Source organism: Schistocerca piceifrons, chromosome 2 (assembly GCF_021461385.2).
Source record: "Schistocerca piceifrons isolate TAMUIC-IGC-003096 chromosome 2, iqSchPice1.1, whole genome shotgun sequence".
Classification (NCBI taxonomy): Eukaryota; Metazoa; Arthropoda; class Insecta; order Orthoptera; family Acrididae; genus Schistocerca; species Schistocerca piceifrons.
The window spans coordinates 414,561,838-414,575,871 of record NC_060139.1 but is presented as its reverse complement, the minus strand read 5'-3'; the positions used below and the strand labels follow the sequence as shown (position 1 = coordinate 414,575,871).

Below are 14,034 nucleotides of genomic sequence, written 5' to 3'. Positions count from 1 at the left end.
CAGTTTGGATGTTCTGGCACCGTTGAGGGTGGGGGAAGAGGGAGGCGGCGGGGGTGGGTGGAGAAGAGGCGGGCGGGAAATACTCCTTCCCAATATTTAATAAGTCGGTAGCGTGCAATCCTCCCTGTTTCTTGAGAGGATCGAAACGCTCCTCCTTCGCTAAGAATCCAGTGTTATGTGCGTGGCATGACACATAGCTCAGCTTTTCGTCCAATTTCTTTTCTAGTTCGGATACTTTTGTAACTACTTGGCAAATGGACGTCAGTAACGTTTCCACTTCCTTCTTTTCCTCATCACACGCGGTCAGCTGTTTCTTCACTCTAGTATCTATGCCTGATACTAAAGTTTGCAAATTCGTAACCTTATCCCTATCGTCTTTTCGCGCTAATTCTACCTTTTCAGTTACTTTATTTTCAATAACAGGATCAACAGTCTGTCTCTCTAATTTCGTCTCAAAACGTCTATTTTTGCTTCCTATTTTTGACTGTACCTCTGTCATCTCGTGCTTAAGACCACCGATTTCGGTATTCATTACAATTACTTTTTTCTTGATTTCACCTACTTTTGTGATAACAACTCCAATATTATTGTTCACAATCTTGATTGGTTTGGACTGAGAATTAATTGATTCGGACTGAGCATTAATTTTGGCACTAACTGATTGGGTCCGCAGCTCGTGGTCGTGCGGTAGCGTCTCGCTTCCCGCGCCCGGGTTCGATTCCCGGCGCGGTCAGGGATTTTCTCTGCCTCGTGATGACTGGGTGTTGTGTGATGTCCTTAGGTTAGTTAGGTTTAAGTAGTTCTAAGTTCTAGAGGACTGATGACCATAGATGTTAAGTCCCGTAGTGCTCAGAGCCTTTTTTTTTTTTTTTAACTAACTGATTGGGACTGAGCATTAATTGTACTGATCAACATGCTGAACAAATCGCTTATATTTCCAACTGTTACTGGTTTTGACTCTGGCTCTGGTTCTTTCTTAATGGTTTCCTCGTATCCACCGTCACTAGATTCGGTTTTTAATTTTATTCCGAATTCCGTAGCGTCTGTCAATGCCAGGAATTCCATTTTTGTCAGTTCCTGTGTTTCAGCGGTAGCGTCTCTGATGTTAGCCGCGGCTTCCTCAACAATGGGTTCCGCTGCCAGCGTTCCCCTTTGTTTTACCGATTGCTCCCCGTTACGCACACTCAAATTATCAGTTTCATTTGTGTCCATCATGTTGTCTGTTTTACTGATTAGTGCAAATTTAGAAATTTTGTGGCTTATTTCCGCCACTTACTACTGCGGTACATGAGTGACTTTATTCGTAGCGAAAGAGTTTAACACTAGAACCGCGGCTGGGTCACTCGTGACCCACTTGAAAATTCTTTTGTTTGTCACTCTTTTGTATTATTGTCTGGAGTGTTACATTTCTGTGACTTTTTATGAAATAAGGTAATTAGTGATTATACTTCATTTCACATTTTATGGCGGAAACATAAAAGAGAAATATGAAGATTCACCTAGAACTGCGGAAGAGTCAGTTCTGACCCGCCCGGCGCAGTCGCTATAACAATCGCATTTTTCATGTAGCTTCATGCCTATTGTTAGTGTGTGTTCGGTCAACAATCGCAAAACTCGTTTTTACTTCACTTCCGGCTGACGTTCCAGTTTTCAGCAGGGGACGAGAGGGAGAGAGGTTCAAACAAGTCTGACCTTGTATGCAGATATTGTGCACCCAGAGTTTTCTACCACGAAAACGGGTTTAGTGGTGCATTCTGTCTGTGTAGATAGTGCTTGTAACTTACGAATATATTATGGACAAATTTCTACGCACAGAAGAGGAGATTATAAATGCTCTAAATGAGATTTTAGATAATGAATCTGAGGGCGAACCGCTGGAGTCTTTACCTGAGGAAGAATTTCCATCGCCAATAGTTCCGGATTCTTCATCAGAAGACGCTGTTACTCCTGAGAAGGTTCTAATGAAAGCTGATGAGAAAGGTATGCTTCTTATGTGTTTGTTTTAGAATAATTTTTGTTTATGTATATGTTGCGTAGACACTAATTTCAATTGCATCACTTATGTTTATACTTTGTTTCATGTTGAATTTTTACAAGTTATATATTACATTTATAAAGGTGTTTTTTTTTTCTAATATTACACAAAATATTCAATATTAAATCGCGTTCTAATACGCATAACTACTATTGCAGGAACAGCTGCCACAAAGACTAAGTCAACTCGAGGAAGTGGACGTCCTCAAGGTCGGCGTGGACAACAAAATGCCCACGGTTCTGGACTACTTCAGTTTCCTTTAGGTAGCGAAATTGTAGCACCCGATGGAACTACCTGGAAAGTTGGAGTAATAGGTGACTGTTCAGCTGGAAGATATGGACAACAGAATGGTTTCAAAGATAGGACAGGACCATCTCCGCATGCAAAACGAAACGCGAATGAGACCTGTTACAGTGCGTGGCACCTAATGATAACGGACAAAATTTTGAAACATATTGTAAAATGTACAGAAACTGAAGCACGTCGTGTACTGAGCTCAGATGAGTGGACTATAAAAATTGAAGAACTGGAAGCTTTTATAGCTATATTGTACGTCCGTGGTGCTATTGGAGCTAAGAGCTTAGAACTAGACACATTGTGGTCAGTCAAGTGGGGAAATAATTTTGTGAAATCAGCAATGGCTCGTGACGGACTCAGAGAGATAATGCGTTATCTCAGATTTGAAATTAGATCCACAAGATCAGAACGACTAAGAGAAGACAAGTTTGCTTCGGTATCAGAAATCTGGAACGAGTTCATTGCGAATGCACAGTCTAGCTACATACCGGGTCCATATATAACAATCGACGAACAGCTTTTTCCTTCAAAGGGCCGTTGCAGATTCACGCAGTTTATGGCCTCAAAACCGGACAAATACGGACAAGAGTACTGCATGGCGGTAGATAAAGACTCAAAATATATTGTGAATGCCATCTCTTATCTAGGAAAGGATGACACTAGGCGGAGTGATAAGCGTCTTGGTGACTTTGTTGTACAAAAATTGATGCAACCTTACCTCAACAAAGGAATAAATGTCACATGTGACAATTTTTCACCTCCTTAGCGCTCTCTGAGACACTGACAGCTAATTCTACGAGTCTTGTGGGCACAATAAATCGATCTCGCTGGGAAATACCAGTCTGTATCAAGAAGGTAAGAGAACAGTTATACAGCACAGTATTGTTGAAAAACGATGATACCACACTGACTGTTTATCAGGGTAAGAGCAACAAGAATGTCCTGATTCTGAGCACTATGCATCCTTACGTGACGACTGAGGATGGTATAAAAAAGAAGCCAGATACAGTTACGTTTTATAGCTGCTCTAAATATGGAGTGGACGTGGTCGACCAAATGTCTGGCAAATACTCTGTCAAAGCACCATCGAGACGTTGGCTTGTTCACACATTTTACAACTTGCTGGATTTGGCTGGGATAAATGCGCAGATATTGTTCAATTCTCTAAATGATAAAACATTAAAACGCAGGGATTTCATCCTGCAGCTGGGGGAGGAGCTTGCTGAGTAGTACACAGCGACTAGAAAGACTAGCGTCCCTGTCAGACCTGACAGACAAAAAAAGCGAACACATTGCTTTGTAAAGTCTGTGAAGGAAACAAATCATTTGTAAAGTGTCACATCTGCAAGAAAACTGTGTGCAACAAATGTACATCAAAAGACTATTATTTGTGTTCATTATATAACGGTAGCCAGTAAAAACACTCAGCAAATACATGTAAATTTTAAAACATAAAATTGTAATTTGTGTAAACCTTGTTTATTTTTGTTAATTTCATTCTAAATTTCCTAGTGCTTCTAACAATAGATTCACTGGCAGTAACAATAACCCATTGACATAGGGGAAATAAAGGAAAAGATAGCTGGTCATTAGTGACCCAGCTGCGGTTCTAGGTATGTCCAAATATCAGCAGTTCTAGTGTTAATTCGCTACGAATCTGCACAATGCAAAATTCGTGCCAATAAACATACCAAATGGACACTCGTCCGTCACCAGCGTCGCCACGTGTAACCTCTCTCTTCCCAATCCGCCTACTGGGTAGCCATATACTGACCGTGATCGCATATGCCTAATGAAATTTTACAGTGAGTAAGGCTATCGTCACGGAAGGAAAATAACGCCGGTTAGTTGGAGAAAAATGTGCAACAAACTCTTCTGAAGGAAGAATCTATTCTAAACTTCAGCTAGATACTGACGATAATTTTGAAATGGGTGGAATATAGTGCAATCGCTCACGAACCACAGAGGGGGGAAAAGGGCACCAGGTAGTAATTACTACAAAAATTACTGTTAATACAAAGAAAACAATGACTAATTCTAAAGGGGATAATCAAACCGTCGCCAGCCTGCTATGGCAAAGAATCTCCAGATCCTTAAGAAAGATAATGGCAAAGGAATTAATGCAATAATCACTGGCGTGGCAACAGAAGGTTGTCACGCTTTTCCACAGCACAACTGTTCACGAGAAAATAAATGAATCATAAAGCACTGAGTTTCCAGTTACTTATTCTTGAAAGTAAAATTAAATGGAGTTACTGGTTAAATAAATGTAACTAAAACTATGTTACGTAAAAAAATTACTTTCAGCAATCTCAGGGTAACATAATGCAAAATTTAAAAAAAGGCAAGTAACTTACTTCTGATTATTGAAAGACTGAATTGAATTCTCTTTAAGCAAATGAGCAACTGATTTTATTTTTAAAATAACAACAATAAGATACATACCAAGCCAGCAGAAGTCACTCGCTAAGCTAAATATAGGGTAAATGAAATGTGCAGTCTTAATTTGTGCTGTATCTTTAGTTATTAGTTTTGCCAGTGAAATTTTACATCACATTAAGTGAATGAAGTTAGTACTTAAAATTGCAAATTATTTAAGCCTTTGTTATGCAATACTGAGGCAGAAAATTTATATTGAAACAAGTCATTAGCAAACGCACAAAACTGGCAGGAAATAGTTAAACAATTTTCATATTCTTACGACACTCGGTGGTTGCATGGAAAGGAAAGGGACCCTCCTTGGTAATAATGTCTGAGGACAGTGACAACACAGTTGCCCTACAAGCTTTAACTATTGCAGTTTATTATTCAAGTTACTCATACGTTGTAAAAGAAATGTCGCTGGATAATGCCTAAGTAAGTTTATAATTTCTCACTTAAAACGGTCTTACGATGTTGTAGCTGTGCGGATCACGAAGAATGTAGCCGACGACAATGCTGAGCTGCCGCAGTCGTCTACAGAGCCACGGAAAATTATGGGACAGCTTCCTCCGTCTGCCCACTCCTTCCGTGCTTTCAATACTCGCGTGTTAACGAATCAGCCGAGTCTATAGTCGCGCGGGCATAGTTGCATATCGCGTCTGCGGGAGCGCCCAATGAACACTTCCGCACTCTTTCATCAGTCAAAATGCTCTACTTCCTCTCTGCTCGCAACGCGACAGACATTCCATACGCAAAGATAAACAACGGCACAGCTGCTGCCATTTCGTCTATGCCATCGACACACTGAAATAAAGTTCCCTTGGCTATTACCCAGCAATTTATGATATTTCTATTATAATTACAATCAGTTATATACAGGCAGAAATAAATACACTATTACATCGCTTACCTGTTAAATATAGTTTTTTAAATAAAGCTTACGGATTCAGAACCACAAGAACAGTACACGTTATCAACTGATATTAAAAGGCGAAAACTTTGGATGGTGCAGAAGGTTTTTTATCCGCATTTTCGGTGTTACAAGTGAACATGGACGGTGAGGGTATGGTGGCAGATTGTGAGCTTTGTTGAAATTTGTGAGCTATGTAGCTTTTCCCAGCCTTCGCTGTCAGTCGTCTGAATGATCGGACCCCAGTCGACAGGCACTGTTTCTAACAATGTGAACCACAGACTGCTGATGGCTGGACCTTGGTCTCAGCACAGCCTCTTCAGCATGATGAATAAGGTCACCAGCCACACAGACACATTGTGGACCATGTGGTCCTTCCGAACCCATGCTGCCATTTCCTAATGGGTACCTCACTTATCGATTGTCACATTTATTTGTAGTTCACTGTTACCACCTGAGTTTACTTATTGTTGTTTTGTAATTTGAGACAGTGAGCGGAGCTGTGGACGCTAAGAAACGGAGTGCGACGTGGGGAACTCGGAACGCTTCCGATGTATTCTTCTGTCTGAGTTCAATAGACGGGTGACAGCAGTGGAGGTAGCCAGAAACATTTGTGCCATGTATGTCACTGGACACAGCATTACAAGAAACGTCTTGGATGTTCATTTTATAGATATGACATAGTGTATGCCCCTCATCTGTGTAGAAATAAGCATTTTATACTTTGACACGACACATAGGTCATGTTCCTTCTTTTTACTTCTTTGTGAGATATTGTTTCCTTCCATTCATCACCTTTTACAGTTATTTTGTCTTACAGTAAGTTATTTCAAGGTTGTGCAGATAATGCATGTCCCGCTGTCAAGTAAAAATCATGAACAGCATTTAAAGAAGTTTTAATAGATAGTGTAATTGTAAAATGTATTGAGTGGAAATTCGTGATGGTACATTTTAAATAAGTGACAATGGATGTATCTCTTCTTTCTCTCAAATGTTCGGTGTAAATTCATTTGTAGAGTCTTGCCATTGTTCTCATTCTGTTTTAGTATGTTTCTATGTAACTTGACTGATAAGTTGATACTGCTATCTTTAATGTTTTATGCATACAGGCCTGAAGATGACGCAATGAAGCGTTGTAACTGCTAGCGACAAAATAAAATAAAACATAAGGACGGCTGTAGGTGTTTTTATTTTTTGTCACGATGGCAAGAAAATGGTTTTCTCGTTTTAAGGAGGATCGTTTTAATATTAGTGACTCTCTACGTTCAGCAAAGCCTTCAGGGTTGATGAAGACCGCTTAAACCATTAATCAACAACGATCCACTGCAGTGTACTCTAGAGCAGGATCATCCAAGAATTGCGCCCGGCGGGAGCGCCCGTGCCCCGCGGGCGCAAGACAGTGTAGTTCAGCGCCCCGTCCGCGACCGTATGTCGCTAGTGACGCCATAGGAGCGAGAGAGAGAGAGAGACAGAGCTCCAGAGCGAGTGAGACCGCACAGCACTGCTCTGCGCTGGACTGTCCCGCGGTCAGATCTAACGTAAACAAAATATTCTATTTTAGAATTAATTTTATGTAAGGGATATAGAGTCTCATTCTTACTGTTAGTAGTTACAAGTAAGTATTTTTTGTTATACTTCGTGCTACAATTTTTAGAAATCGGATCCTTAGTTTGCTGTTTTGTACTGTACATGTCAGGATGTGGCTGAGGTGGAAGTCGGATCTGAAAAAGAACAAGTGTTAATTTTTCAACTCCGGTCGGCAAACTGCCTCCCGTTTGTTGAGAAAACATTTACTGATGACCTAGCCGGGGTACATTATGTGAGTTTAGCGGCCCTAAGGCGCAAACAGATTGAGCCAGGGCTCGAAAAGTGCACGGAGGCAACCGGCCAATGCGTCTGATCTCGTCGGGGGCCTGTCAGAAAAAAAGGGCGATCCACACGCCTCGTTCGCGGAGCTCGGCGCGGTGGACGCTCACACGTGATCTCCTGGACCTTTCTGATTGGCTGCTGTAGGAGCTCTGCCTAGGCAAGTGACGCTTCCCTAAGCGTCACCCCGTCAGCAGAAAGGTTGTTTGTTCGTCGAGCACGTGAACAAACCGTGGGATAGCGGCACATACTGGAAAAATCTGATGTGTCGCTAACCCAGGGCCCGTGCACGGCTTTGTGAAGATCCATTGCCATCCATAGCTCACGCATTTAGGAAAAATTTCCATTTTCTTTTATTGAAAATAAAGGATTCCCGTACTCAATCTGTCAGCACCTGTACAGTACGTAATGATTCTAACCGACCAAGTTTGAAAACTTATTAAAATAGGATTAAGGTTATAAAGCTCTTTAATTCTTACAGTCAACATTGTTAAAGAAGACAATTAACATTTTACACGTTTTTCTTTTTCGAGGAAACGATTTTGTCTAGGCTTGGTACAATATTCCGTGAGACTGCTAACCCCAAAGAATTGGTCAGACTTTTATCGCCAAGGAATGAAAGGTTCTTAGTTTTAGCAAGTTTTAAAAGAGAGAAAAAGCGCTCACAAATATACGTGGAACCAAACATTGAGACAACTTTGGCCGCGTGCTTTTGCAAAAGAGGATATTTCTCTCGTGGAAGACAGCTGTAAAAGTCATCCAAAGTTTTACACATAAGTAAGCGGTCCTTCAGGCGGATATGGCACTGTAGGTCAATCAGCTCTAGTTGAAGCACTTGTGAGACGTCCTCTGCCCGAAGGGAAAACGGGCAAACAATTATATCTATCCGCTGGCGTTCGGGAGCTCCGCACGGACAGCTAAGCGGCACGGCTCGGCCACTGCAGCAACATAACGAATTCGCCCGGGGCGCTGGCCGCGGGCGATCGCGGGCGCTAGCGCCCCAGGGGCCTGGTCTAGAGCAGGCAATGTGGTGAAATGTGCTCATTCCACCATCGTGCGATATTTGCACGCAATGAGGAAGGTCCAAAAATCGGGTGTATGTGTACCGCATGCTCTAAGTCAAAATAAAAATAAAATTAACGAGTGGTCACCGGTGCATCTCTGCTTGCTCCTCATCAGTGGACTCATTAACAACACCGACCATTCCTATCGTTACTGGTGACGACAAACGGTGTCTTCGTGCTAATATTTCTTTCTTTCTTTCTTTCTTTCGCTGACGCCATAGTCCCGCAGCGATCACAGGGTCGCCGTGGTTACAATGGATTTGGCAACGTTAGTTGTAGGGATGGGCGGATGCCCATCCCGCCGGCACCCCGTACCCCCAGGACGGAATCAGTGTACCCCAACTGTCTGCGTCTAGTGTAAATCGTGAAATAGTCCGGACGTGTTTCAAATGTCTGCGACGCATGTAACTGAGGCGGAACTTGGGGACCAGCCCGGTATTCACCTAGTGGGATGTGGAAAACCGCCTAAAAACCACATCCAGGCTGACCGGCACACCGGCCCTCTTTAATCCGCGGGGCGGATTCGATCCGGGGCCGGCGCGCCTACCTGTGTCCAGGAAGCAGCGCGTGAGCGCTCTCGTCTACCCCAGCGGGTGGTGTCTTTATGCTAATATAAGGGGAAGTAATTAATGGTTGAATCCAAACAATGAAACAAATCTCCGTACAAACACCTGCGCGCATCCACAGAGGAAAACGCTGTGCATCTGCTGAAACAGCGACAGTGGGGGGTACTACGAATTGCTTCCCCAGAGTGCAACAATCACTGCTGACATTTGTTGTCTACAACTGAGACGTCTTGTAGACGCAATGCAAGAACAACGACCAGGAAGACTGCGTGAAGTGACGCTACTCCACGATAACGCCGTCCGCATTCTGCTAGACTAACAATAAACTCTATACAGGAAACGGGTTGCGAAATCATTCCGTACCCACTTCCTTCACTTGATTTTGTGTCCTCAGATTATCATCTTTTCTGCTCTCTATCCAACAACCTTCAAGGAACTTCCTCTCCGGATAAAAATGCGCTCCGAACATGGCTCGACGAGTTCTTCGCCTGAAAACCATGTGATTTCTGCAGACGCGGAATCGAAATATTACCGCAGCGCTGGAATCTGATTTAAATAGTGAAGCAGAATATATTGTTAATGACTAAGGTCTCTGTTGTGTATATCTGTTGTTTTTGTTAGACTTATGGAAAAATGTTACGAACTTCTGCACCAACCCGAACTATCGAATGGCTAATGACAGGAGGATAAGTGCTCCGGTCTTCCTCATACATCGGTATATAAGATGAACGGAAGTACTTTACCGTCAGTCTTTAGATCTCGATCCGAAGACAGTTTAGTGGTTCACAGCCAAAATATTAGCAGACGGCAAAGTTTGATTATAGCTGAATTCCTATAATTTTATAGATCATTGTCTCCACTGTTAGTCATAATTCGCACAGTTAGGTGGGTTTATAAGAAGATTAACTACCTGTTGACAGCGTCATCGATTTATGTTACCAGCCCTATTCCCAGTGGGCCCCAGCTTGGTCCACTTGATATTCTGCGAGTTTGCAGGCTCTATCTACCCCATAGTCGAGTCGCTGTAAGACGATCCCTGACAGTTGCAGTGGGCTGGCGCAGCAGCTCCGTGCCCGATTTTGTAAACGTCTCTATAGCAGCACCTCATTGTTGCCGTAGTTCTGTAGACGACTAATGTTGTCGCCTGTAACCATTTACAACTTCGTATTTGAAAGCTGGCAACAGCGTTACCAGGTGTCAGGGATCAACTTACGCCTACTCACCTACAGACTGTAAGCAGATACATTTGAGTCTGTGCTGCACGGTAGTGTTTTCAGTGGCTACGGCTGTTACTGGCGAGTGAGGTGAGTGGTGGCGCGTGTGTTGCAGACGCGGTGACGCGGTCCGCGGCGTTCTTCCTGGCGGCGGCGGCGCTTCTGCTGCTGGCCGAGGTGTGCGTCCTCGCGGGGCACTGCGCACGCCACCGCCGCCTCTGCACCTTCGTCTCGGGCGTCATCTGCATCGTCGCTGGTACGGACTTCACGTTTGCAGTTAATTAGTCCCTCACGCACAGTCTCACTATTTCCTACACTGGAGCACTCCGAACGTCATCTAAAGTCGCGTTTAGAATGTGATAGAAAACATGTTTCTGAATGTTATCCACTGCTGACAGTGTTTCTTCCATGAATGCATTACTTTAGTAAACTAAAAAACAAAACGCCTTCAGCCACAAATCGTGATTTTATTTCAATGCACTATCGATGCATTTCGAACCCTGGCTATCTTGATGTGCTTGACAAGTCTAAATCATTTTTCAAATCTGGGTTCATACTTGTCTGTTTCCAGTAGTAGTCATATGTTCATACTGTCCTTTAAAACCTTGTAACCACTTCTGGAAACAGACGAGTTGAAAAATGAGGTACACTTGTTAGGCACCTGAAGAGAGGCCCCAGGGCTCGAAGCGTATCGTGCATCATAAACTAAAGCTTCATCTGTTCCCAATGCCGAGCCTGACAAAATCTCCAAACATGTTTGCAACTATGTTTCTTGTTGTTCGCACCCCCATCCACAAAAGCAGCAAACATTTCTCTACGTGTGCTCGTATAGTTTGCAGTATTGAAGCTGTAATTGTGTATTCTCATTGCGTGCAAAGCTGTCGCAAAGGCTTAGTCATCTTATTTTACTATAAAAATACAGCGCACAGCCACTTTTTAATGCGATTTATTTATTCCAATATGCATTTCGGGTTTGCACCTATCTTCAGCTGTCAAATTACATGTATCTTCAGTTTCTACAGTGGTACAATATCGACAGCAGTTTGGATGCTGCAGCTGGCCTGTGCAAAAGCAACGATTCCAATCATTTACTTCAATTTCGCGAGTTTAAAGTTACGCACTATCAGTTGTTCATTTTACTTGCATTCTCCTCTCCTTGTTTTTTTCTTGGCTTTTCTTCTTTTTTGTAACACCACAAACACTTTTTGCCACGTATTTTACACAAGCGCACTGCGTTATCCGCCATGTTGTCGACTGAGAGTTTTGTTTACATAGAAGCAGTTTATCTATGGACAGAGTTATATTTTAGGAAAGTTTTGAGGTTCTAGCTAAGCTACTGTTTACTAAACATTGGCTTGGGTGATAGAAGTATTCTAAGTAAGATGTATATTAAGTATTTTGCTTTGGTTACTTAGACAGTATTGAAGATAATAAACTAACATAACACATTTATATAAAGCAGTAATTCATACATTTACAATACGACAAAGATATAATTAAGGTTTTTATGTTGTATATTACTACATGCATTTGTTGGGTTTATATTAGATTATGTTATTTCTTGATTGTGCTTAGTAAGTGGTTTGATAAGTAGAGTGTGGAAGTTTTTCAGAAATATTCGGTTTGGTAACTAATTTGCCAGCTGAAGATGGGTGCAAACCTGAAATGCATATTGGCATAAATAAAACTCATTAAAAAAGTGGCTGGTCGCTGTATTTTTATAGTAAAATATCATTATCCACGGCCACGGAGCTCAACGATCCAAATAAAATGGACAAATTGTTATCGTAGTCATCTTGTTGGGCGAAAACATACGGTAGCAAACCTTACTGGAAGGACTGCTGCGCGAGATGAATATGGAAGAAGGTGCTGCTTTTCGTAACTTCGCAAAGACATCGCCGTACGATTTTAAAATTGTAACGACTTTGATAGAACCATTTGTTTCAAAGAAAGTCACAAATTTCAGAAAAGCAATTCATTTGAATCAGAGACTTGCTGTTGGTCTTTAAGTTTTTGGCAATAAGAGATTCCTTTCTAAGGCACGCACTTTTATTTCATACTAGCTGAGTACCCGGCGTTGGGCGGGTATGTATTTATTCCAATCTTCTACTTGCCCAGCTCCTCCTTCGTTCTCTCTCTGTCCATCTCATCCTTCATCTCTCTCTGTCTATCTGTTCCTTCACCTCTGTGTCCTCCTCCTTCCCTCTTCTGTCCACCACCTCCTCTTCCCCCTCCCTGTTCTTCTTCTCTTCTTTCCTTTCTCTGTCCATCTTCTCCTCTCCCCACTCTCTGTCCATCGTCTCCTTATGTTTTTCTTTGTCCATTTCCTCCTACCCCTCTCTCTGCTCGTCTCGTCCTCTAGTCTCGCTCTGCCTATCTCTGCCTCCCTCTGTCTCTATGTATTTCTTCCTGTTTCCTTTCTCTCTCCATCTCCTCCTCTCCCTTCCCTCTGTCCATCCCTCTTCCCTCTCTTTCTGCCCATCTCTTCCTCCTCCTATTCTCTTTCCATGTTGTGACGCTTAACCTACTAGGATGTCGGTACTTCTTGCTGATGTTGTATCCCCTGACCTATGCGCTATACAATGATATAATCTCGCAGGTACATTCTGTGATATAATGGCAACTGTCTGCAAAATATGTTGTGAATAGAGTTAGTAGTGACGAAGTAGTAAATTAAAACGTCACGCATGAGGCGGCAGTTTTTCGCGCATTCGGTGTTTATAGCGTCATACATCCAAGGACATTCAGTGATATATGTGAATACTGTCTGATAAATGTGTTGCGAATAGAGTTACTAGTAAAGGAGTAATAAATTAAAACGTCATGCTTCATGCGGCAGTTTCAACGCATGAACAGCGAAAATGTAGTAAGCGATAAACATTTTTTCCTTTCATCATTTTGTTGGAGATGTCAGCGAGAAAAAGTTTCATAAACGTTTGAAATTATGTGTAAAATTTGTTCCAAGGCACTGGGTGCTCTCATTCCAAAACACTGTATGACTGAAGTATGGCTGTTCGTACGTTGTGGACTACACTGCTTCTTCACACTCAACTCCACCTCTCTGATAAGTGGGTGATTCTCACTCCCACAGCAACGATTTCCAGACAATAAGTGATATGTGTACCAATTTTTGGTTAAAACTGCTCCAGTGGTTTAGAAGGAGATGTGGAACATTCATAATACATACATAATATGTGTACATCCGTTTTTTGCAATATGTATGGATTTCGAAGCCCGCTGCATCTAAAAAAAGTTCATAGTTTGTGAAGCTTTGGTTGAGGGATTATACAAAGAAAATCCTACTACGTATATGACCCTGACGTATATGTTCTTTGCTTATTGAATACTTACGAGGCGTGGAAATTAAATAACGAGACTGGCGTCAGAAACCTGATCTATCGCAAACAGAGTTACAATTAACTTTCATCCCCTTCAACATGTATACTTCCCATATCTACACATCATCTTCAACAGTTCTGCTACTGTTGCTTTTAGCTCTTCAACAGTCGGAAAATGTGTTTCCTTCAATACATTTTTCACTTTTGGAAACAGATAAAAGTCACAAGGAGCCAGATCTGGCGAATACGGAGAATGTTCAAGCACATGAATGCGGTTCTCTGCTACAAACTGTTTCACAGATACGGCAGTGCAGACTAGCACG

At 42.2% G+C, this 14,034-nt stretch overlaps 1 protein-coding gene across 1 annotated transcript in view; it reads left to right on the top strand.

Annotated features, from left to right (window-relative positions):
- The window catches only part of LOC124775437, a 69,921-nt gene that overhangs the window by 13,872 nt on the left and 42,015 nt on the right, over positions 1 to 14,034 (top strand). The window contains exons 3-4 of the mRNA XM_047250270.1: positions 1,816 to 1,980; positions 10,489 to 10,629. Of these exons, the coding sequence (XP_047106226.1) occupies positions 1,816 to 1,980; positions 10,489 to 10,629 (306 nt within the window). The remainder of the gene's footprint in view (positions 1 to 1,815; positions 1,981 to 10,488; positions 10,630 to 14,034) is intronic.